Here is a 26,926-nt window from a genome sequence, read left to right as displayed (position 1 = left end):
TTGACACTATCAAGCATTGGGCAGGCGAACAAACATCAACGCCAGAGAAAAATGTATTGTCCTGCATGCAGCAACAACCTAGCGAGAGTTTCCACGTCCATCTTTAGCTGCACCTTTTGGCTCATCGAATTGGATACCAGGGGAAGCGACAACTACCCTCCAATTAGGAGTCGTCCATAAATGACGTAGCATTTTAGGAGGGAGGAGAAGTCCCTGAAATAACTACGAGCCATGTATGAGGTAAGGAAAATTAGGCTACAAGGGGGGAGGGGGTGTTGAAAATTGACAAAAAAAAAATGTTACGTTATTTTAGGTGGCCCCTAATACTAAGACTGCACTGAAATAAATTTTGTTGTGGAAACTACCGATTCCATAGTAAAATTACTAACCGTACCTATGATTCTCAACCGACAACAATTTCCAGTTAATTCCACTAAAACACTAAAGGGATTCACTTAGGGGCTGTCCATTAATTACGTAAGGGTTTATAGGGGGAGGGGGGGTTTGAAAAATCTTACGAGTTATACAAAAAATTTTGGGCTCTCTTACAAAAAATCTTACAAAGGGGGGTGGGGGTGTCGAAAAATCGTAAAAAATCCCTTACGTAAATAATGGACAGCCCCTTAACAGCTTAAAGTGATTAAACTGATTAAACGTCGCGATCACCAAGGCAATCTTTGATTATTTCATTCGCAAAATCATGAAACATTTCAAATAAGCAGAAAATCATGGCTTACCCAGCAATTTAATCTGTTTAGTGAATACCCCTACTGTCAACTTAACTAGCAGTGCAATTAACATTACCAAAAATAATCTTAATTTAACAAATGAGCATTGTATTTTTAACCATAATGTGTTGTAAAATGCGTGTCCTGGAAAAATTAACAATGTTTTGTTGTTGAGACGACTATGCTTTTAGTTGAATTTACTACAATGCATTGTAATTTCAAGCATATTTCAGTTACCTTAACAGATTTTGTTGTCGGTTGAGAATCATAGGTACGGTTAGAAATTTTACTATGGAATCGGTAGTTCCCACAACAAAATTTATTGCAGTGTGGACAAGTCAGTTAGACCCGGAAACCTTACGTTGACCTCGCTGGCTTATGGCCAAGCCGTCTGGACCCAGTTCAAAAATGGCATTGACTTCAGTGTTGAACAAGCCCCTCGGCTTCAATCACGGGCCTGGACAGCGTTCTTCGATACTATCAACGAGGATCAGCCATCCTCCTCGGATCTGTAAGGGAATCGCTGAGTGAAAGGATTTTCACTAAAGATCGATGGAGTACTTTACTACCAGGGACCCGCAGATTATCGCATAAGTCGTTCGTGGAATACTTTTGTGAATTATTCAGCATAGACAAATACCCGCCAGGCTTTTTACTCGATACTACGCCTGAGTAGGGTCAAGGGTAACACGACCAGATGAATCAGAGGTAAAGCAACGTAGTACCGATTCCCAAGACTTCCGGACTGACGAACTGTACCTCCAGCTACGGCTCGATAACACTCATCAGCTGTGTATGCAAAATTGCAGAACCAATGGCAAACCGACGACTGATGGAGCACATCGGGTCTAACGGCCTACTACGTTACCGCCAACAAGCATTCCGGTATTTCGGTCCAGGCTTATCTAACGAACACATGGTTATTGTAGGTATCACTTGACCTTGCCAAGATCTACAATCGGGCTTGGGCCCCCAGCATCCTCCAACAACTAGTGGAATGAGGAGTTTCGGGTAACCTTCTTCTTCTTCTTTATGGCTCGACGTCCCCACTGGGACTTGGCCTGCCTCGCTTCAACTTAGTGTTGTTTGAGCACTTCCACAGTTAATAATTAAAGGGCCTTCTTTGCCTGCCATAGCATGAATTTGCATATTGTGAGGCAAGTACAATGATACACTATGCCCAGGGAGTTCGACCGGAACGAGAATCGAACCCGCCGTCTCCGGATTGGCGATCCATAGCCTTAACCACTAGGTTAACTGGAGACCCCGGGTAACCTGTTCAGTGTTATCGAAATTATTTTCATAAACAGAACCTTCGCGGTTCTGATGGTCAGCAACCACCGATAAAAGGTAACGAGAGGAAAGATCGAAATGCCTGAATGCTCTTTGGTGTTGATCACAGTCTTTCTCGTGCCATCAGTGCGGTCTTTCAGGGGTGTACACATAAGAGAACAAGAACGACATTCTGTTCCTATCCACCAGAAAGCATCTCCGGTCAATCTGCCGAAAGATGCAAGCGGCAACAAACGTCGTCAGCAAGTGGCGGACTAAAAAAACTAGCTTTGATAGCCCTAGAAAAAAGCTCAAGATTTCACATCTGCAACACGACTCACCGCCCGCCAAAAACACCGAAAACGGAAAGGCGATCGCCTTGCGGGAGATTCTAAAAGTCATGGGAGTACCGCTTGATTGAGTGCTATCTTTGCGCAACCTTGTCTCGCTACGAACAGCTGAACAAATCTTGTCAACATGATCCAGAGCATATTATTTAAGGACAAACGTCTTCCGCTTCAACAATGCGTCAGAACTTCAGACGCACAAATCTCAAGAAGCGTTTTATTATTCTGTTCTTGCCTTGGTTATTGCTCACTTGTAAAAAGCCTAAAATAAGAAGATCAAGTGTGCTGGTTTTGTTTACGAAGAGATTTGTGCGCTCAAAATCGTGAGTAGGTACCAAAGTCGGCCATTTAGGGATCCTAAAAAGTCTGTCCTTAAATGGACGCATATCAACCACGCAACAAGACACCGAGTGACCGATGCCGTAATCTGTAGTCGTCGTTTCTACGGAATTTAGCTTACCAGCTGAACGCAGAACAACCTAATGAAAACAGCAATCTGCGGACTACCATCCACTCCTGCCGAATCCACCCTCGAAAACATCACCGTCAACTTTCTTGAAAGGACCAAGGACGAAGAGAATGCAAACTGTTGTGAACAACTTCCAGCTTCCTCCCGTGGCCAGGCTCTATCAGATTGTACACAGAAGCTGGTTAGCTGAGAGACCCCAGAGAGCAGTAACATGATGTTTACTCATTTCTGGAAGCAATGTAATCCCATCGAGGTACAGACTACTGTCCGAGAGGTAGTAAGCAGAAATCTCGACACACACGATGTCCGATATACCGATTGCTTCAAGTTGGCGGGACGGGTCAGTCTCGAAAAGCATAGGAAAGTGGAACCATCTCGGCAGGGCTCCTATTTTGGACACTTTTCTGCTTTAACTCAGCCAATTTTGAACCGATTGGCACAATTTTTAGAACGCGATGAGATACGTATAGTATCTAAACGTGTAAAAAATTTCAAGTCAATTGGTTTGGAATTGATTGAGTTATAGCGAAGAGTGCCCAAGATACCGGTCACTACCCAAATGGCTCGCTACCCTAGCTGTAGAAATGTACTGCAGTCTCACTACTCAAGGCCTGCCTTTCTTCAACTTAGTGTTTTTTGAGAACTTTCACAGTTATTAATTGAGGCCTTACTTTTCCTGACATTGCATGAATTTGTATAATGTGAGGCAAGTACAATGCTCAGAGAAGTCGAGAATGTCTCCGACCGGAAAGGGAATCTTACCCGCTGTCTCCGGATTGGCGATCCAAAGCCTTATCCATAAGGCTAACTGGGAAATCCCTACTTCTTCTCTATATTCAGGGATAAATCAGCCTCGTGCTGAACTTCCTCATAAGAGTATGTAATAGGAAATATTATGTTTTTTTTTACAACGGCATAGCAATTTCAATATCTCCTACTCCGCTTTGTTTCTGTAGCTCAACGCATGGTTCAGCGTTCTGCCGGATGTCATGCTGCAGCATGATCGCAGGCAAACCGCTTTGTACTCCTTGTTGAATCAGTTCCGCGTACCTGCGATGATGCTCTCAGCTGCTTTGTTGATGGCTACTATTACTGCACTCATCTAGAGAAAACACAACAAGCTCGCTCTTGTCTGGCAACTGTGCCTCCAGATTCTATGCGTATGCTAGGCGACATCCAGTTGATTCAGTCACTCAAAGTTGTACCGTGGCGATTGCCAGGACCGTGCACTGTTAATGACGGAATGTTTGGAGGCAGTTTGACCATCACCAGGTAATGGAAAGATTCACCGTTAGGGTCACGATTCTGACGTCGATAATATTGGAAAAGTGCCGTCCGCAAATCAGAACATGGACGTGGACGTGGAGACAAGGATAGAAGTTGCTCTAAAATTTGGTTTTGAATGAACATTAAACATGCAAACAAAATTATTACTTACACTCTTTTAGTAGTACATAGTTTGCCTCTGGACTGGAACTCATGTGTAATTCAAAGACAATTTCCCGTTGAAGTACGTACTCGAAGTTCACCCAACAAGCGCGCAACGACACGATCTATCGAAAATATTAAAATGTTTGCATACCAATCATTGAATCAATCATCGTTGATCCCATTTCCTGTAGCCCTTCAACCCACCACTAGCGCCACCATTTTGCATCTGTTTATTATTCCGATCAGACTCCGAGATAGTATTAACGATTGCTTCCGTTCCGTACGTGGTGTGTTCAGTTTCAGTCTACACCGTTTTTTTTTTCTTTCTTACTGTAACCCTGAGCTCCATTCATGGGCTGACATCTGTCTGCATGGATTTCCGCACAACCACCAACAGTGCAACAGTGGGGCTGGTGCTGGAGCAGAGCAACGCAATTTATGATGGGCGATGCACTTGCTCCCTCCCCCTCCTCTCAGAGCATTTTATTCACCCAGCTGGAAGATCCACTTCATAAAAGTGACGTGCTATTGTGTATGCATGATTTGTCTTTTCAGTTTTACAGGAAGGGTAATGGAGTGTTCATAGGACATTTGCATTTTTGATGGTTCACACTTGTTAGCGTATTTAAGGATTTGGTCAGTGATTCCGATTTCATTTGTAAAATTTCTATCGTAGAAGTTCAATGTAGGTGATTCTACCCTATGGACATAGGGCCAGCGACCGTTATCCCTTTTTTGTGTTATAACACTGCTAAAGCTTATTTTTTCATGAAGAGCGATGTTTGCGTACTTGTCCGACCGCTTTTACGTGTGGGCTGTCCTGTTTATTGTTTATGGTGATGATGATGACGGTGCTTCAGTTGCGATGTGTAGTGTATAGTCAATGGTTGCACCATATGGATATTTACTAGAGATTTTTATGTTTGCAGTTTGCTACTTTGTGTGACATTATTACGTTGCTCTTTTAAGCTCATTGTGGCAATTAGTGTTTGACACGAGATTTGTGTTAAGTTCATTTGTAAGTTGGACGAAAATCAATACAAAGTAATATGCGTAGGTAATGCATGAATATGACCATTAGAAAGAAGGAGTAACTTAACGAACAAGCGGTGATTGAAAGGTGGTAGCAGTACTTTGTCGAAAACCTAAATAGGAGGGAAGCTTTAGACAGAGGGCAGAAATGAACCAGCATCCACACACTGTGTCTTCTGATCAAATATTCATAGTAGCAAATGAGATTTTTTAAATTACATAGGTGAGACTTCGTACAAATTCCTCTGGTTACGTCCTTTGTATTTACACCGGTTCTTTAAACATATGAAATTAGTTGAGAAAACCCTATGTTCATGCGATGCATTCCTATTTTTAAGTTCTGATGAGGTCATAAACTTTACTAACACTAAAACAAGCTCATTCAGACAGATTGATACATCTGGCAGACAATGTTTCTTCTTGAGACAGAATTACTTAACCTTTCATTCAGACTAACAATTACCGCAGAGCAAATTATCCATGGCTAAAATATAAACGACTCATAAGAAAGTGATCATTCGTCATAAATAATTCCTAAAGTCCCAGTGAAGAAGCAGGGGTGTAAGCAGTAATAAATAACAAAAGTTCCATAAACAAATAGAAAAATGCATAAATAAATCAAAAGTTTCCATAAATAATTGATTTTTGAGCAATTAAAAACGTCAAAAATGCAATGAATAATTCAACTGTTGCAATAAAAAAAGCAAATTTTCCCACCAAAAAACTTCGAAATTTCCATAAATAAATCCGATTTTTCCATAATAAATTAGAAAAATTACAATAAAAAATATCTAAAAAGCAATAAATAATTCAAAATGTGCAATAAACGGAAAACTAAATTATCAATAAATGTCAAAAAACGAGCAATAAACGTAAATGCATTTTAAGCCAAAAAAATACATAGAGGATTGAGGAACTGAGGCGGCAGAAGGCCACCGAAGTTTCCGATATCCGATGCACCGCAACTGCATCGTTTCGGTTCTAGGCAAACCACAGATCCAAGAATTTGCCCGGTATAATGCAAACATAGATGTTATCCTTTTTTTAGGTCCGACGAGCGATAGCGAGTTCGGACAGCAAGCAATTGCTCGGTAAATTGCAATCATAGTTACGCAAGCTTTTCAGTTGTTTCAGTCATATAAGTGCGATTCAGCATTTCACTGTCTCATACTTTTTTGCATTTGTTTTTCATGGGTAATTTCGTCATTTTTTATTGCATTTTTTTAATTTTTTATTGCTTTTTCGATATTTTTTTATTGTGAATTTTCTAATTTATTATGGAAAAATCGGATTTATTTATGGAAAATTCGAAGTTATTTGGTGGGAAAATTGGCTTTGTTTATTGCAACAGTTGATTTATTCATTGCATTTTTGACGTTTTCAATTGCTCAAAAATCTATTATTTATGGAAAGTTTTGATTTATTTATGCATTTTTCTATTTGTTTATGGAACTTTTATTATTTATTACTGCTTTCACCCCTGTTTCTTCACTGGGACTTTTGGAATTATTTATGGGAAATTTTGTATTTATTATGGAACGCTTAATTGTCTGCCATTATCCATGCTCCCTTGCTCCACCCTCCTCAGTGCATCCATTAAATCGCTATGATTCACAATCCTGCTCCTTGAAAACACCCCGCCAGGAAGCATGATTACATTATGCTTCGTTTAGCCGGGTGATAGAATCCCGCCAGGTATACCGAGAGACAAGCACGAGACATCGGTAGCCATTAATAATAGATTACTCGCTAACCGTGTGTCTGCGGCGCCGTGCACTACTGGTCTGTGCAATTCAGGTGTCGTCGTGGGATGCATTTCTCGTCACTTCGAAAGGCGCCCCGGGCAATGCAACGACCTAGGCACAATAATGGATAATTCAATGTCTCTGGATTGAAGCAAATCGTTCGACAGTGCTGGCATTTCGTCTTCAACCTCTCAAACGGATCTGATTTGGGTCAAACATGGTGGCGATGTGTCCTCCTCCCGAATGGCAAACATGCCGAAAACGGACACATGTCGCCCCACACACACACACATTGAATTCCATTCGCATCGGACCTAATTCTATTCAAACAACCCGTTTCTCCTATTTGGATCCAATCAGCAGTGGCTTTTGAATTGAACCCAAAAAAAGCAGCGACATCGCAGCACCGATCTGGGGTGCCAGATTTGTCAGAATTCTAGCGATCAAAAAACGGCCGACCAAAATAACATAACAAGACTAATCAAACCATGTGAACTGTTGCTATAAATAAAGTAAATGAATGGCATAAATAACTAATACAATTTGAATGTTTAATTATTATTAAATTGCACTTTGTCTCGAGCGATTTGGGATCAGTAATTGTTCAGATATTGGTATCTTCTTGAACATCATCGATCCCGGGTAGAGGTGAATAACAAACCAATAACTAAAGAATAACATATTTTGTCATCATATCTAAATTTGCAATTCTTCAGTTCTTTATGAATAGCTCAGGATGACACATAAATTACAAAATATGCTATCATTGTAGAACTTGTAATTGACGAGTTGTTATTAAATAGTATAATAACTTAATAATAACAAATGTTACTATCATACTATCCTGCCACAATATCAAAACAATAACATAATTTACCATCATATTAAAATATGCTATTATTTTGACATTCTTTTTGCTATTATTTTGTTATTACAATGGCAAAATCAGTTATTCTTTAGTTGTTATGCCATAGAAATTTAGTTATTATTTTTGTTATTTTAACTCTTATTTCAAACAAACAAATAGCAAATTTTGCCATTTAAACATTCTATTTTAATGGTAAAATTTGCCCTCCATTTGCCATTTCGCTCTACCCGGGTACTTTTCTTGCCACGACTCGTTTGATTGTTCGAAGAGCATCCCGTTACTGATTTTCGTTCAAAACCTATCTGGCCAGATAGCATACATAAGTAGTTTCACGAAGATGTGATCGCCGTCCTTTGGCGCCGTGGACATCTTACATACACACGATACATTATCTGCGCTCGGACAATCCGAATAGCCTGTTACATTCTCAAACGGTTTGTGAGTCGAAAGCAAAGCTTCGACATCTTGCTTCCTGCATCCTTGCATGGGATCGTTCAACAATACCTTTATGTTTTTTTCATATAGGTATCTGCTCTGTCTCTGTAATTCGGAGTCGTCAGATTTCAATCCACATGTGTATTCTGGGACCTTCTCATGAGAAGTCAACTCTTTCTGCAAACTCTTGTTCGCCATTTCATCTTCGCTAATAATCCATCCAAAAAAATCAATTACCATGTCAGAATCTGCCGACGTGTCTTCATCGGAATGTTGCAACTCCTTTGGTTCTGGACTATTTTCGACGTTTTGTCCAGTGAGTAATCTTGGTTTAGCGACAACTCCGCTCTTGGAATTCTCATTAGAATCGACAGATTCAGACATTTGTTGTAAAATGAGAATGAGGTTTGGAAACCATGGACGATACAGAGACGGCAAGGAACTTCTTGACCTGTATCGATGCATGAAGACCATCTCCCATACTTCTTTCGCCGTGGCCGCATCTTGCACCAGGCTGCAGTAGTAGCTCTCTAGACTTAGGCAGATCGTTGCCAGGGCCTGCAGCTTTGCTTCCTCAGAAACGCCTTTACCGTTTCCGTCCTCGGCACACCAGCTTCCGTCACGGATAAGGATCATCCGCATCGCAAACGCCCACATGGTATAATTTTCTCGTCCTCGTGTAACGACCCAAATTCGTTATCACCCTTACTATTCCATATTAAGTTTGCGTTTAAATGTAAAAACAGTAAATATAATGTGTCGCCCGAGAACACACATGTGGATCAACGGTTCACCGTTAAGATAAACAAAGACCTAGAGGTCAGAACGCTCCGAGCAAGCATGTTGGAATCTACGAACCACCGTTAACGTAAATAGTAAATAGCGAGTCACGTGGGGTTCAACGAATGTTCGTTAACACCCGAAAAGGTATGAGCTAGGTAGCCAAAACAGACGTGTACAGTCAGAAATATTACTTGAAAGCCAACTTATAAAAGACATTACTATGTTCAGAGGGGGGCAATCAGTATGTAGTCAGTTAAAAGTTGAGTTTATAGAAGTCAGTTGATAGGAGTTAGTTTATAGATGAAAGTCTATAGGGAAGTCTAGATGGGGAAGTCTAGAGAGTGAAAGTGAGAGCTGTGCTCAAGTGTTAAGTTTTAATTTTAAGTGTTTTAGTTTTATAAGAACAATGGACAATATAAGCGAAGAAAGGAAGTGTTGTAGCAGCTATCAATTTGTTGACAGTACCATGGGGGGGGGGGGGAAGAGAAATAAAGTACATCTTTTTGTACACTCGTAACTTCTCAATTGCTAGCAGCGCCACGGAATTCCTGCTGACTTGAACGCTTCCTGCTTCATTCACTCCTCGTCCGTTAGCGGCATCTCCATTTTCTTGCTGAACGGAACTCCTACACGTTAGCAACTTTCTTTTCTTCTGTTAAAAAAATCTACTGAAAATCGTGGATGAAAACGGATTTCCTGAGAAGCTGACAAGACTGATCAAAGCAACTCCGGTGGAGATGCATGTGAAAGTTTAATGAAATAGGGTATGTCGGGATTATTTGCAGTTTTTTTGGACTGCTCAGAAACATTGAACTCATTGTTCTGTCAGTATGGTGCCTATTACAATGGAATGTTTTTCCTTGGTGATTTTAATACTAATTTAGCTGATTCGCACGCTTCCAGGGTTGCCAGGATTCAAGATGTTATGACTGGCTATGGTGTAGAATGTATAGGAACTGAACCAACGTTTTTTCATTCAAACGGTTCTTCGTAACTTGACTTGTTAATATCTAACGCTCCTAATAAAGTTTTGAAGTTTAACCAAGTAGACTTTCTCGTTCTATCTAATCATGATCTGATATTCGCCTCTTTAGACATAGATAACAACAGCAATAGAACACTCAATTGTTTCCAATATCGAGGCTACAACCGCGTCAATATAAGTTCCTTGTGAGAGTCATTGCAATTAATTGATTGGGAGGTGTTTTATAGTATCAATAATCCTGACATTCTTACTGAATGTTTCAATGCCGTTCTTTGTGATCTGCATGAAACGTTTGTGTCTTTACGCTCTGTTGCTCAATACCGTAAATCTAATCCGTGGTTCAATAACAGCATTGCGAAAGCTATAGTGGACAGGGATTTAGCATTTAAACAATGGAAAATATCATCAAACGACGTAGATCATGCTCTTTATAGAAGACTGCGAAATAGAGTGAACTACCTTATACAGAAGTCAAAAACTGATTACTACAGTTCACAAATCAACACTGATTCACCTCCAAAGCTACTTTAGAAACGATTGAAACATGCTGGAATAAATAATTTCAAAGACTCGTGTAACAATTTTAATGCAAATGATTGATTGATTGATTTGTCTTTATTAGAGAGACTTTCAGCCCTTAATGCAAATGATGTAAATACTGTTTTCTCCGAATCTTTTAACGAAAGCAATTCTTTCAGACCTGTTCATCGAAATCAAGAACTCCTTGTGTTTAATTTCAATGCTGTTGATGAAGTCCAAGTTATTAATGCTTTGTTTGACATCAAATCTGATGCCGTAGGCCTTGATAATGTATCAATTAAATTCCTAAAAATGTGTATCCCATGCATACTTCCATTGATAGTACACATGTTTAATACAATTGTTACAAGTTGACGGTTTCCCAAATGCTGGAAAGAAGCAAAGGTTATCCCCATTAAGAAAAAAACCCTCTTTGAACTCCATTCGAAATTTACGTCCCATTAGCATTTTGAGTGCCTTGTCTAAGGTCTACGAACTTCTGCTCAAAAGCAAATATGTAAATATGTTGATGAATTTAACCTTTTAAAGCTATGTTCATCTAGAATCCGGAATGACAAAATCACGTACACTCATTGCACAATTATGGGTCACACACAATTATTAGTGACTTTTCACTTTAATAGTTAAATACTAATTAATTGCAAGCTTTTGTTACCTATTATCATTTTTCGATGATAAGTTGATTTATTTTGTGTCACTATACGTATCGCAAACGGGCTTATACGTCAAAATATACATATTTTCGATATTTTTCGATATTTTTTGTTGGGCGCAAAACCATCTGTCAAAGTAACGCTTCTATTGTGAATATCGGAAAGTGCGTGCGCTTCTTTCGTAAGCTCTGTAAAAGCGAGCTTCAGTGATTTTCAAGTGCAAAATGGTATCGTCACCAGAATAAAGGTATAATTTACGTTTTAAATGTATAAATTCATGTGACTGCAGCTAATTGAAGCTTATTTCAGGCAAAATTTAAGTGACTCATTATTGTGCCAAGGAACACCGAAAATCACACAATTATGGGTCACTTTTTGTGCAGCATAATATTGACAGTTCTGCGTACATGGGCATTGCATACTTTTAGGCGTTTATCGGTGGTTGTGTTGAGGATTTTGTCCCAATTTTGAAAAATTGATTCCAAATCGCGAAAACACGCTTCGTTAAGAGGTTTGAGACCAGTTTTAGATTCTACTATAGTTGATCTATCGAGAATAAGTGATCATTTATTGAAAAAATAGGCAAAACATCATTGTTGAGCCGATTTCTCTTGAGTGACCCATAATAGGCAACAAATTGACCCATAATTGTTACACAGCCAATTTTGACCCATTATTGTGGTTTTCATTATTCACCAATATTTTAGTAATTTTCACCGCCTTAAGTGAATTTTACAAGCAAATTTTTATATAAAACAATAAAAAGGAGTTTCAATGAAGAGAATATAAAATAAAAATAATGAAAATGTTATTTTTGTATGAAAAACGATTCATATTATGAAATGATTGTTCCTTGAGTGACTCATAATTGTGCAATGAGTGTATATCTTAGGGATGGAATAACAAACATAAAAGGTGAAGCCCTCAAAACAAAGGTTATTTATTGTACTTTCATTGCAAAATATCATTGAAATTATTTATTTTTATTTTTCACACATTTCCTCACTTGTTCAGTGTTGACCTCTCTTAAAATCTGCACAACGGTGGTAAATTTTAGCAACAACTCCTTCCGCACGTTTGTTCAACAATCAGGTCATCTATGCAGTGTCCTGAGTGCCTTGACTAGTCTGACTAGGATTCCGAAGAAAATTTGCCAAACTTTTTTTTTATTGCGAAATGAGGGGCAATTCAGTGAATTGAGAAAACGCGAAATTTGGGTGTTTTTTTCGTTGATAAACACTACCCATCTGTGACGATACCACTGAACGTCTCCGGCTGTCATGGCAGCTCATCAAAATAAGTAAAACCTCTACATATCCCTTGTGCGCGTTTTTGAAAAGCAGCACGCGATTCTTGAGGCTGTCATCCTTGTATGAATTTGTTCTCTTGTTGCGAAAAAACATGCCCAGAGTTCGAACTTCTTGCCAAATCTTCAAATTCAAAGCAGATTTATCAATGAACCCAAGCTTTTTTCTTCCGAGGACACTTCCTTATGCCATGGTTAACAACATCTGTGCACATAACACATAATGGTTTTGACGATATTAACACTTTTCGCGACTGTCGTACCTGACCACGCTAAATTTTCAACGTGTTTGTGCAAGATTTTTTTCCTCCTCTTGTCTTCAATCTGAAATAACTTTTCACTCGTTGCAAGAAAATCGATTAAATTTTCACCATTTAAAGAGGATTAGTGTATGATCAGAGTGCTGCAAAAGAATGATGATTATGTTCATTGAGAGCGCCACTAGAAAATGTGACATGATTCCGGATTCTAAGTGAACATAGCTTTAACGCAATTTCAATCAGGTTATAGGTCTAAACATAGTACGAAAACAGCTATGATGAAAGTTTTTGACGACATTGGGGTAGTATTAGACAAAGGAAAACCAGTAGTTTTAGTTTTGCTAGATTTTCAAAGGCATTCGACACGATTTGCCATTCAAAGCTTTGCACCAAACTTCAGAATAAATTTAGATTTTCTTTTGAAGCTACACAACTGATATATTCTTATCTAACTGAACGCACTCAATGTGTATACAATAATGGATTTTTTTCTAGTTTTAACCCGATAACGTCTGGAGTTTCTCAGGGGTCTATACTAGGACCCATTTTCTTCGCTTTTTACATTAATGGTTTGCCCAACGTGTTGAAATATTGCAAAGTTCACTCTATTTCGATTGTTCAGATCATGAATTGAATAACATTTCTAGATACGTCAATGAAGACTTGACCGGGATACTTGATTGGTCTACAAGAAATCAACTATCGATAAACGTAGACAAGACGCACGCAATGAACTTGACCCCAACCCGTGCTGAGAGTTTTCCAATGCTGTCTTTAACCCTTTGGAGCCGGAGGGATCATATATGACCCCGGCGATGAAACCGAGCATAACAAACGTGTTCGACACCAGCGAGGTTGCGACGACAGCGGCGAAAAAAATCGGCTCCAAAAGGATAAATGGGAATTCTTCAATATACGTGGAGAAATCCTCTAGCCTCGGTTACACGTTGAAAAATGATTTTAGTTGGGATGATTACATTCTACAACAGTGTGGAAAAATTTATGGCAAGTTGAAAACTTTGCAACTTACTGCACATTTTCTTACCTCTGAAATTAAATTGAAATTATTCAAAGCCTTGATTTTTCCGGTTTTTATTGCATGTGATTTTTTGTTACCTCAAGCTTCGGCAAATTCGATGAATAAACTCCATGTAGCCTTGAATGCCTGTGTGAGATATGTTTTCAATCTTAGGCGTTTCGATCATGTTTCACACTTGCAATGTAAATTAATAGGATGTTCTTTCGAAATCTTTGCCAAACTTCGAGCTTGTCTTATAATTCATAGCAAGAACCTGGTTATTTACACAGTAAATTGACTTTTAGTAGAAGTGGAAGATGTATTAAATTTATCTTGCCTGGGCACCTATCGTTTAAGTATGGAAATTCCTTTTTCGTAAGAGGTGTTGCGTATTGGAACTCGTTACCAAATGAACTAACTGTTGAATCATCAGGGATGGGATTTAGACGGAAATGTTTTGAGCACTTTAGTTAAAAGATACTTCTTATGTTATTATACAAGACAAATGAACTAAGCTATGATTCTGTAAGGTCGAATGTGAATAGTTGCACTTATTCTACACAAAATCAATGTAACATAAAAAAAGACGTTAGGTCTTAAGTTACTTATTTGAATAAATAAAATGAAATGAAATGAAATGAAATGAAACGCACGGCATATTTTGTAAACCATTTAGAAGGTGATACATTCCGCAAAACATGCCGATTTTGTTTTTCAATGATGTTGTTCAAATCGTTCAAAGACATGAATAAAACGTTCTAGTAGTCCCTATCATTTTGATCAACACATAGGACGAAAAAAAAGACGTCACTTGTTTATGTCCAAAACTTTATTTATTCACTTTGCCACTGTTTCCTTGGCTGTTTCACTGGTCCAGGACTCACATGTCTTCGTGTAGAAAAATAATTCAGAATATCGACAGGAAAGTAAGATAAGCGCAATAATATAAAGGGTGAGTCGATAATTATTGTGCCATTTTCAAACTAACGTAACTTTTTTCCTACTTCATCAAAATCAACCAAATTTTGTACAGTTTCTCCTTAGAGTCTATTGTTTACATAAAATGAATTGAGCAGTTATCAGTGAGATTCCGCTCGATATAAAATAAATTTAGTTCACAGTTCTAAAAAAGATGTTGTACAATCACATGCTAAAATCTAAAATCATGGTATAGCGCCTTGGAACAATTGATGATTATACATTATCGGATCATCTTAAAGTTCGTCAATAGGTTTCAGGAGCGGTTGTCAGTGAAACATGAGCTTGGAGCTGGGTGAAAACCAGGCACGATGCGCATAAACAAACCAGATAGCTTTAATTATTTGTTGCAAGTGGAGCCTGAACATGTCCACATGGAGGGCGTTAATTAAAAATGTCGTGAATTTCACTAAAACGCATCCTAAATTTGAACCTATACCAAAAAGTTGAAATACATACATATACGAAACTACAGTAAAAATTTGGTTTCATTTCGTTAACTGTAGACAATTTGTGAATCACTTGAAGGTAGGGTGGCACAATAATTAACGACTCACCCTTTAGCTCAACATTTTGTGGAGAATATCTTTAAAAAATCGATAGGCAGTACGAAGCTTGTCAAGAGAGCTAGCTTTTTTTTTAATCTTTGCTAGTTAATTTCTATATGGAGGGATTGAATAACAAAAAATAAAAATCAATTAATGATGTTACCATAACACAATCAAAACACAAACTTGTTGAGCATACGTGATTTTTTACTTTGTATGTGTTTTTGGGAAGTTCTTATGTGACATTTTTAGAAAAATACCTAAAAATTTAAATTTCACCAAATAGTAAATTGTGAATAATTCTAAAACGGATACAAAAAACACCATGCTGTCTTCTGCAAAGTTTTTCCTCATAAAATTTGCTAATTTTTGTACGGTAAAAAATATTTGTATGAAATATATTAAGAAAAATTACCATTTTTCACGTCATTTCTGAAAATTGCCGTCATACAAAAGTTTGTTTATAACACCCTTAGCTATCATTTGCAGGGTGAGCCCCCAAGATTTTTGACCATGTGCAATTTTGGGACAACCTAACTCGCATACTCGCCGATCTACTGAAGGATCGCAGGTTCGGTATCGTAGCGCTGCAGGAGGTGTGTTGGGCAAGATCCATGGTGTGAACATGTAGAGGTAATCATACCATCTTCCAGAGCTGCAACAATACACACGAGCTGGGAACAGCTTTCATCGTGATCGGCGATATGCAGAGGCGCGTGATCAGTTAGTAGCCGATCGACGAAAGAATGTGCAGGTTGAGGATCAAAGGCCGATTCTTCAACTTCAGCATAATAAACGTGTACAGCCCACACTCCGGAAGCACTGATGATGACAAGGACGCATTTTACGCATAGCTCGAACGCGAGTACGACCGCTACCCAAGCCACGACGTCAAGATCATCATAGGATATTTAAACGCTCAGGTAGGCCACGAAGAGGAATTCAGACAGACGATTGGAAAGTTCAGCGCCCACCAGCAGACGAACGAAAACGGCCTACGACTCATTGATTTCACCGCCTCGAAAAACATAGCCATCCGTAGCACCTTTTTCCAACACAGTCTCACTTATCGTTACACCTAGGGATCACCACAGCAGATGGAATCTCAATTCGACCACGTTCTGATTGACGATCGGCACATCTTCGGCATTATCGACGTCTGGACCTATCGTGGCGCTAATATTGACTCCGACCACTATCTGGTGATGGTCAAACTGCGCCCCAAACTCTCCGTCGTCAACAATGTACGGTACCGACGACCGCCATGGGTACAACAAAGAGCGACTCGAACAACCGGATGTCGCCTCAGCCTACGCGCAGAATCTCGAGGCCGCGTTACCAGACGAGGGTAAGCTCGATGCTGGATTACACAGAAAAAAATGTTATTTAAATTCAGCTAGAAATCATGCACATTAGTTAGTGCAGTTAGTGCATTTTTACATGAGATATAATGTAAAATTACATTACCATCGTGTAAATTTCCGCCTACCATCGCGTAAACCAACCAGTTACGTTTTTTTTCTCTGTTCGGGACATAACCACTGCGACCAATATTTTGATCTATTGTGGTATACCCCGTGTCCTTTGTATAGTGCATGTCGTATTACTTTATCACCTTTGAGAAGTTATAAAGTATTCGGTTTTGTTACAGTAGTCATTTTCAACATAATCGCAAGGAAGGATTCTGATTGATAGGTTCCGCTTTTAACACGCTCCTTTTTCAGTCAAAATCGGACCTCTTAACGAGAACGTCAAGAAATGATACCGATATTGACCATGCATCGGAACCCTAATCCTTTCTGTTTCAAACCAGTGTACACCAAATAAAAGATTAGGAATACTAACCCATGTTTCCTTGTTTCAAGATCCATCTCGGCTACACCTAAAACCGAGACCTATCACTTTCAACAAGGTGTAAAATGTAATAAGGACCAAAGTGTTTTCCTTTGATTACTCAAATGTGCTGCTCCACTAGCTGGAAGCAGTTAGGACTAGGGTTCGGTTTGGTAGATCTTTCGCCGCAACGCAACCCAAAAAGGTGATCTTACCCACGCTACGGGCTCCGTTAAAGATCGAGCATGTTTTAAACCCCCTCAACCATTCATCCCTCAGCACGGGTCGCCTGACACCTTGGATTGGGGTTACCTGTTTGGTGGACTTTTACCCCCGGAACAGGTGGTCCGTAGTGCTATTCTAAGCCGGCAACTACACGGGCACGTTACTAAGTTACTATTAGCGGAAATTTACACGATTGTAACGCAATTTTACATGATATTTCATGTAAATATGCACTAACTCTAGCATTCCCTTTAAGTGCATTATTTCTCGCTGAATTTTACATGAATATTTTTTTTCTGTGTACGATAAAAGCAACCATCAACAACGCAGCTGAGACCAGCGTTGGGTACTATGGAACGGAGCCGAAGGAACGATTGGTTCGACGATGAATGTAGAGTGATTTTGAAATAGAAGAACGCAGCGCACAGTGGTGCGTTGCTGAACAAAAGCCAGCCAAAACCTCTTACCCAAAACCCTCAAAAACATATGAAAATCATGAAATATATCGCAAGTTTTCGCAAAATAAATCATACCTCAATCGAAAGTCCTGGTCTTAGGCTTACAAAATCGTACAACCACATCGCGGGCGCGCACGTCCTACTATAGTTTTAGATCAATTTTGACTCAAAAATGGGTAATTTTCAAGAATATCGAAGGATAACTCATTTTTAGGCAGCTTTTTCACAACTTAAATGCCATACAGATGATCTTCACATATCTACGAACAAAGCCTTCAAAGCAACTATTATAGTTCATGCGTTTATTAAAGCACGGGACACAGGCATAGCTGTGAATAAACATTATAGATTTTGTATGAAGGCCATAAACCACAGTCGGTTCAGGAGGCTGTCAAAAATTCAAATTTCAATGAATCGATCTGAAATTTTGGATTTCTACAGTTGAAATATTTAGGAATCTGACAAAAATATTATAGGGTCTTGTACCATTTGGGCAGGTGTACCTATTTTGGGCACTTGCCGCTATAACTAAGTCAATTTCAAGCCGATTGATTTGAAATTTTGTTAGGCACGTAGAGTATCTTACTTTGTACAAAAATTCAAATCAATCGGTTTGAAATTGACTAGTTGAATAGTTATAGCGGTACAATACCCTATGTGCGTGAAAAGCATTTTCATTTTTTAGGTTTCGACCGCCCTCGCACCACTGTGCAGCGAGGTCGTCCATGCCGTAGCACGGGACCCGACAGAACGTGGAGCGATATAAAAAAACACGGAAACAGCAGACCCGTCTCTTCCGGGAGAAAAAGTGCCACCTGGAAGAAGCCGAATGAGAACAAATGGAATTGCTGTGCCGTTCACAAGAAACACGAATTCTACCAGAAGCTTAGCACATCCCGCAAAGGTCGGTATGTGCAGGGATAAAGACGGGAGCATCTTGACTGTCGGACGTAAAGAGATCGAAAGGAGAGCGCAGACATGGAGGATCAAGACAGCGGGAGATATAACTAGGTCATTACAGCAGGCAGCAACAACGAGCCAACACCCACGTTGAGAGTAGTTAAAGAAGCTATCCCGCAGTTCAACAACAATAAGTCAACTAAGGTGTAAGGATTGTATCGGAGCTGAACAATAAGGGCCCGGAAAAGTTGGCCTGCACTAGCTAATAGTCCGGATCTGAGAAACTGAACCAGGGCTTAAGATCGTCGCCGTCCGAAGAACAGAAGAGTCGACAACGGGAAATAAAACTAGGCAGTCATCGTTGCTTGTTCCACATCGAATGACTCAGTTTAGTCAACGAATCGCCATGAAGGGCAGGAACAACACTGCATGAAATTCTCTCCTTCTCTTTCACTTTTACAAAAATGCTGGAAACAACAAGGCCAAGAAACTTCAAAATCCAATACAAAACAATGCAGTGTCATATTCCCATACAGAAACAATACATGACAATAATATAACAATACATTATACCGCAAACAACAGACATCCAATTTCATTCAGAAAGCTGTGTACACACTTCCCAAACAACCAGTCATCGTATAAGATGTTGCATAAGATGATAAAGTAGAAGCCATATGCGTGCATGCCTCTATTTAGGCGCATGTAAAATGTACGCATACCACCTCCACTTTAACACCTTATACAACATCTTATACGATGACTGGTTGACTGGGCTAATTTGGAATACCGTGTTCGGTAAATTTTTGACGAAAATAAAACAGCTGAATACAGCTATAATGCATTGTTTACCTTTTGCTCCCGGTTTTGACAGGGGTGGTGTACTGAGCCTCAGTAAAATTGATTACCGAAGCTACCGAAAACGATTTGCTATTCTATTTTTGTCAAAATAGTGCTGAACAGGCAATTCAGGATTGAGTGTGTAATGATTTAAATCTTCACTTGAGTAAGGTTGCAAACCAATACACGATAAAAACACTTACGCCGCCATACACCATATTCCCGCAGTCAGTGGTGAATTGAAATATTTTAAGTGGTAAATTAAATAAGTATGGAAAATCAACCGATTGCAGCGCCACGATGTTGCCGATGATATATTCCTTACACAAAATTCAGATTGGACTTGGATGTCTGTTCACTGTGATTATACCCACACATCAGTTTTCACTGGGGTACACCAGTCCCGCAGCACAGATTTCACGTTTGAGTTAAAAATTATTGTTGCGTCAACTAATCTATCTGTTTTGATTTCCCGGATTGTTTGTGGTATTTTGTAGTGTCCGTGCACCTATGCCGATCTTGGTGCGGTCATCGGCTATCACTTGGCTACCAAGATATTGCAAGCTCTCAATATTCTCCACTGATTGTCCAGCTACCGTAAAGCTGGAAGAGTTGACCATATTAACATCTGACTATTTCAGTTCGCATCGTACTCTTGTGCTGTGCGGACGTAAGCGCTCTCTGCTGCAGGAAGTTTTACTACCTAAAGCAATTCAACAGTACTTCTCAGTACTACCCACAATAGCACTTTTCAGCGCTAAATTTATACCTACTGATTCCTTTTCGATCCTTGCCTGGACCCGTGCCTTCGATTATTCGTTGGACCCGTTTACGGAAGTCAAATTCCGTGAAACGGTGGTAATCCTACTTGGACACCGATTAGGGAAAAAACCTCCTGGAAGGTCGCTTTTAATTAAATCATGGTTGCATCATCGAACAAAAGGAAGGGTGAATCCTTGAATTCACCGCTTCCTTCCAAAAAAGTCGGTTTCAAAACTTTCGCTAAACGCGGCAAAGTTAGAAGGAAAGGATAACTTTCAGCTTCTCCGCTTCCTTCTACTAAAACAATTGTTTCGGATGAAAATTTCGTTGAAATGAGTAATCCTTATGAAACGCTGAACAATTTTTCGGAACAGCAAATTGAGGATGCCTCTAGCCCAGGTACTTCAATTTCTGCTAAAAAACAACGGGTGCCGCCAATCTTGGTCAGCGTCTGTGAATTTGCTGGTTTTAGGCAGGAGATCTTGAACTCCATAAGGGGAATCAAGGTTTCCTTCCAAATTGCCAGGAAAGGAGACTGCCGCGTATTGCCGGAAACCCTGAAAGATCGGGATCTTCTTCTCAAGTACCTTACTGAGAAGAAGCATAAATTTTTCACATATGACGACAGGTCTGCACGCTTGTTCAAAGTCGTATTAAAAGGTCTCTCTAGTAATGATAAATCACCTGATGAGATCAAAACTGAACTCAACTTATTACTTGGATTCACTCCAGTCCAAGTAATAAAAATGAAAAAGAGAACCCGCTCTGAGAATCCTCGGCAGGGTATCTCTCAAGAATTTTTTTTAGTTCACTTCAACAAAAGTGATATAAATAACTTGAAATATTTGGAAAAGGCGAAGAAAATGTTTCTTGTCCAAGTGACATGGGAACATTTTCGTAAGCCTGGGGGTAATTTCCAGAACCCAACTCAGTGCCGTCAGTGCCAAGGTTGGGGGCACGGAACGAAACATTGCCACATGGATGCTAAATGCATGATTTGTGGAGGTTCTTCTCACGCCAAGGACGACTGTCCGGTAAGGGAAGATACCAGAAAATTTAAATGTACGAATTGCGGTGGCAACCATAAGTCAAACTTTTGGGATTGCCCTATCCGCAAAAAAGTTGTCGAATCACGTGCCCGGCAGATGAATGGGAACGCTAGTCGTACCCGAAACTCTGCAGGTAGAATTTCTAACAACACAAATTCTTCCATCAACAATCGGTTGAATAATTTTCATACCGCTCGTACCTATTCGCCGGAGGTAGTTAACCACCAAACAAACATTAGAGCGCATAATCTACCCTCCAGCAGTGGAGTGAGTAATATTTCTAATTTTGTTCAAACGAATCGAGCAACCCATGCCCATGTGGCTGCGGGTAAGCAAAATTCAAATAATTCCTATCACCAAAAATCAAATTCGGAAAATGCACGTGATTCAGGCATGTCTGCTTCCGATTTTGACTTTTTATCTGAACAATTGCAACAAATGATTGATGCAATGCTCAAAACTCAAACTATGGCTGAAGCAGTCCAGGTTGGAGTTAAATTTACAAATAAAATAGTAATTGGATTACGTTTTGGTAATGGATCCAAATAAGTTTTTGAATATTTTAAATTGGAATGCTCGTTCTCTAAATGGCAAAGAGGATGAGCTATTCCATTTTTTAACAGTTAATAATGTGCATATTGCAGTTATTACTGAAACTTATCTAAAACCTGGGTCTTCAATCAAACGAAACCCAAACTATTTTATTTATAGAAATGATCGCCTAGATGGAGCATGTGGTGGAGTTGCTATCATCGTTGACATCAAGCATCAAATTTTTTCATCATTCGAAACCAAAACTTTTGAAACTTTGGGTGTTTCTGTTGAAACAAACTTTGGTAAACATACTTTCATTGCGGCCTACTTGCCTTTTCAATGCACTGGCCAGCAAATAGATTTTCTTAAATCTGATTTGCGAAAATTAACAGGACCAAATTTTTCATAATTGGTGATTTTAATGCGAAACACCGTTCGTGGAATAATCTTCAGTCCAATTCAAACGGCAGGATTTTATTTGATCAGTGCTCTTCAGGATATTTTTCTATTCTATATCCCGATAGCCCCACTTGTTTTTCTTCTGCTAGAAATCCCTCAACAATTGATTTGGTCTTAACTGACTCAAGTCAGCATTGTAGCCAATTGATTACTCATGCTGACTTTGATTCTGACCATCTTCCTGTAACATTGCAAATTTCCCATGAAGCGATTTTTAATCCCATCAGCTCTACTTTCAATTATCACAGAGCTGACTGGGATACATATAAAACATACATCGATAGCCATTTAGATGTTAATGTTTCATTGGAAACACATTTTGATATTGACAATGCCCTCGAAACTTTGACTAGTACTATAGTCGAAGCTAGAAGCGCATCAATACCAAAGTGTGAAGTCAAATTCGACTCAGTTATTATTGACGACGATCTGAAACTTCTGATCCGTCTTAAAAACGTGAGAAGAAGACAATTCCAACGAACTCGAGATCCTGCTTTGAAAGTAATCTGGCAGGATTTTCAGAAGGAAATTAAAAAACGTTTCACCGAATTGAGAAACAAAAATTTTGCAAAGAAAGTTTCTCAATTAAACCCCGGCTCTAAGCCGTTTTGGAAATTGACAAAAATTTTGAAAAAACCTCAGAAGCCTATTCCTGCGCTGAAAGAGGATAACAAAATATTATTAACTAATTCTGAAAAAGCACAAAAACTTGCCAAACAGTTTGAAAGTGCGCATAATTTCAGTATAGGTCTCACTAGTCCAATAGAACATCAGGTTGCCCGCGAATTCGAAAACATTCTCAATCATGAGAACTTTTTCGACAATTCATTGGGCACTGATTTGGACGAAGTGAGAACTATTATAAAGAAGTTTAAGAATATGAAAGCTCCGGGTGATGACGGAATTTTCTATATTCTCATCAAAAAACTTCCAGAAAGTTGCTTATCCACACTTATAACACGCGACCCGAGACAGACACAACACTTGTTATTCTTACAAAACGTTAAAAAAGGAGATATAATTACCTTTTTGAGTCGACCGGTTTCGGGCTCGTTGTTGCCCATCGACAGGACGATGTCTGACTGATTACGATGATAACTAATACTACAATCCTACTGTGTGCAGTATTCGTCGTGAAGCATTGTATATTACTGAATTCTCAGCTTGGTCAAGTGGAAAAGAGAGGACATAATTGGGGCATCATCTTCATTCATAAGCGGGCGGTCGGCTGTAGCTATATACATGGATTCCCATGCGTTAAGCTGCGTAGCTTTTTGGACATTTTTCAGCAGTTTCGCTTGTTCCCAGTCTGCAGTATGTCCTAGCGTCGTGGTGTGCATTGCCACACTTGAATCGCAAGTTCTTTCGTGTTCTACCGCGTTCTTGTGTTCACGTAGACGAGTTTTAAACTTACGACGTGTTTGCCCAATATACACCGCGGGGCAGTCTCGGCATGGGATTTGGTAAATTCCGGATTTTTCGTCTATTGGGACTTTGTCTTTCAGATTGCACAATGCATCCTTTAAGGTGTTGCTACTCTTGTACACCACCTGAAATCCGTGATGGTTGAGGGCTGTTTGGATTGGATTGGTGAGCTTAGGGTAAAAAGGAAGGCTGATCCTTTTAACATCCTCCTTTTCCGGCCGCAGTGTCGTAGCATTACTTCTGTATTTCTTCCTTTCGTGTTTTCGCAGAATTTTATCCACAAATTCCTTTTCGTATCCGTTCACCTCTGCAGCCTTGTGAATCCTGTTCCGCTCCTCGACGAAATCATCTCTTTCCATGGGTATGTTGTAGAGACGATGGGCCATGGAGTGGAAAGCTGCTTTTTGCTGGGCTCCGAAGTGATTTGAATCTGATGTTATATACCGATCCGTGGAAGTTGGTTTTCGATATATTCCAAATTTAAGTTTGTTATCTTCCCTCCTGGAAATCATCAAGTCGAGGAAGGGTAGTTTACCCTCCGCTTCTTGCTCTACCGTAAACTTGATGGTTCTATGTCGCGAATTAAGTAGTTCAAGCGTCTGTGACAAATACCGCTCTTTGACTACTGCGAAGACATCGTCAACATAGCGTCTCCAGATTCGAGGAAAACACCTTTCTTTCTCTAAACCAACTTCGAAGTCACTCAAAAAGAGGTTTGCAAGAAGTGGAGAGAGTTTGCTCCCCATGCTGAGGCCGAAGGTCTGCTTGTAGAACTTCCCTCTGAATGAGAAGTAGTTCTGGTTCATACAAACTTCTGCCACCGAAAGATACGCCTCAATTTGGTGTCGGGGCACTCGACATCGTTCTAAATGTCTCTGCAGGCTGTTCAAAGCGTCATTTACTGGTACGTTTGGAAAAAGCGCTGTTACATCAAACGATACTAGTACTTCCCCTCGCCGTAGTTCGATATCTTTCAGGTGCTCCACCAATTCAACAGAATTACGGACGCTCCTCCCGTGAGCTACAGGATGTTTTCTCAATTCGTTAACTAGCCAAGCGGCCATCTTTTCGGTAGGAGTCGAGACGTTGGAAGAGATTGGTCGCATTCCTACTGGATTCTTGTGAATCTTCGGCAAACAGTAGAGCGACGCTACCTTTGGGTTGGGTACGTGCAATTTTCGTTCCAGACAGTCTTCACCCACCAAACGCGCTACTTTCTGACGAACGCCGTTAGCCTCTTCAGTCATCGCATTGAGGGGGTCTTTCGGTTTTCCATTCTTGAACTTGCACTCTTCATATGGACCATCAGCGATCATGTTCAGAACACGGGAGTCGTAATCTGGCTTGTCCATGATGACCACTGCATTTCCTTTATCCGCTCGAGAGTAGACCACATTCCGGGCTTGCAATTTACGAATCAGGCACCATGTCTCGAAATTCGCGTGCGATTGCTTCCCCCCCTTGCTGTTTGTTTTGGAGATACATTGCTCAACGTCATAGCGGATGACGTACCAGTAAATGACGCTTTGAACAGCCTGCAGAGACATTTAGAACGATGTCGAGTGCCCCGACACCAAATTGAGGCGTATCTTTCGGTGGCAGAAGTTTGTATGAACCAGAACTACTTCTCATTCAGAGGGAAGTTCTACAAGCAGACCTTCGGCCTCAGCATGGGGAGCAAACTCTCTCCACTTCTTGCAAACCTCTTTTTGAGTGACTTCGAAGTTGGTTTAGAGAAAGAAAGGTGTTTTCCTCGAATCTGGAGACGCTATGTTGACGATGTCTTCGCAGTAGTCAAAGAGCGGTATTTGTCACAGACGCTTGAACTACTTAATTCGCGACATAGAACCATCAAGTTTACGGTAGAGCAAGAAGCGGAGGGTAAACTACCCTTCCTCGACTTGATGATTTCCAGGAGGGAAGATAACAAACTTAAATTTGGAATATATCGAAAACCAACTTCCACGGATCGGTATATAACATCAGATTCAAATCACTTCGGAGCCCAGCAAAAAGCAGCTTTCCACTCCATGGCCCATCGTCTCTACAACATACCCATGGAAAGAGATGATTTCGTCGAGGAGCGGAACAGGATTCACAAGGCTGCAGAGGTGAACGGATACGAAAAGGAATTTGTGGATAAAATTCTGCGAAAACACGAAAGGAAGAAATACAGAAGTAATGCTACGACACTGCGGCCGGAAAAGGAGGATGTTAAAAGGATCAGCCTTCCTTTTTACCCTAAGCTCACCAATCCAATCCAAACAGCCCTCAACCATCACGGATTTCAGGTGGTGTACAAGAGTAGCAACACCTTAAAGGATGCATTGTGCAATCTGAAAGACAAAGTCCCAATAGACGAAAAATCCGGAATTTACCAAATCCCATGCCGAGACTGCCCCGCGGTGTATATTGGGCAAACACGTCGTAAGTTTAAAACTCGTCTACGTGAACACAAGAACGCGGTAGAACACGAAAGAACTTGCGATTCAAGTGTGGCAATGCACACCACGACGCTAGGACATACTGCAGACTGGGAACAAGCGAAACTGCTGAAAAATGTCCAAAAAGCTACGCAGCTTAACGCATGGGAATCCATGTATATAGCTACAGCCGACCGCCCGCTTATGAATGAAGATGATGCCCCAATTATGTCCTCTCTTTTCCACTTGACCAAGCTGAGAATTCAGTAATATACAATGCTTCACGACGAATACTGCACACAGTAGGATTGTAGTATTAGTTATCATCGTAATCAGTCAGACATCGTCCTGTCGATGGGCAACAACGAGCCCGAAACCGGTCGACTCAAAAAGGTAATTATATCTCCTTTTTAACGTTTTGTAAGAATAACAAGTGTTGTGTCTGTCTCGCGTCGCGTGTTATAAGTGTTGTCGAGGTTCTTACGTTAGCGCAAACCCATGAAGTGAAGTGAAGTTGCTTATCATTTATGGTTAATATATTTAACAAATGTTTTCAGTTAGCATATTTTCCTGAAAAATGAAAAAATGCTAAAGTTGTTCCAATTTTGAAGCCTGACAAA

General features: G+C 40.0%; 2 protein-coding genes across 2 annotated transcripts in view; one reads left to right on the top strand and one right to left on the bottom strand.

The window, feature by feature from the left end:
* Positions 1-26,926, top strand: part of LOC109432381 (uncharacterized) — a 403,456-nt gene that overhangs the window by 64,191 nt on the left and 312,339 nt on the right. The window lies entirely within an intron of this gene.
* Positions 23,607-25,430, bottom strand: LOC134289523 (uncharacterized). Its single transcript, XM_062855433.1, has one exon. It carries the CDS (start codon positions 25,428-25,430, stop codon positions 23,607-23,609), a length of 1,824 nt encoding a protein of 607 aa, XP_062711417.1.

Source organism: Aedes albopictus, chromosome 1, assembly GCF_035046485.1.
Source record: "Aedes albopictus strain Foshan chromosome 1, AalbF5, whole genome shotgun sequence".
Classification (NCBI taxonomy): domain Eukaryota; kingdom Metazoa; phylum Arthropoda; class Insecta; order Diptera; family Culicidae; genus Aedes; species Aedes albopictus.
The sequence above is the reverse complement of the archived record's forward strand: the minus strand, read 5'-3'. Positions and strand labels throughout refer to the sequence as shown.

What these genes read in the sequence shown, in the direction of transcription:
- LOC134289523 (XM_062855433.1), bottom strand. Translation starts at nt 25,430, where the DNA reads ATGTCTCTGCAGGCTGTTCAAAGCGTCATTTACTGGTACGTCATCCGC.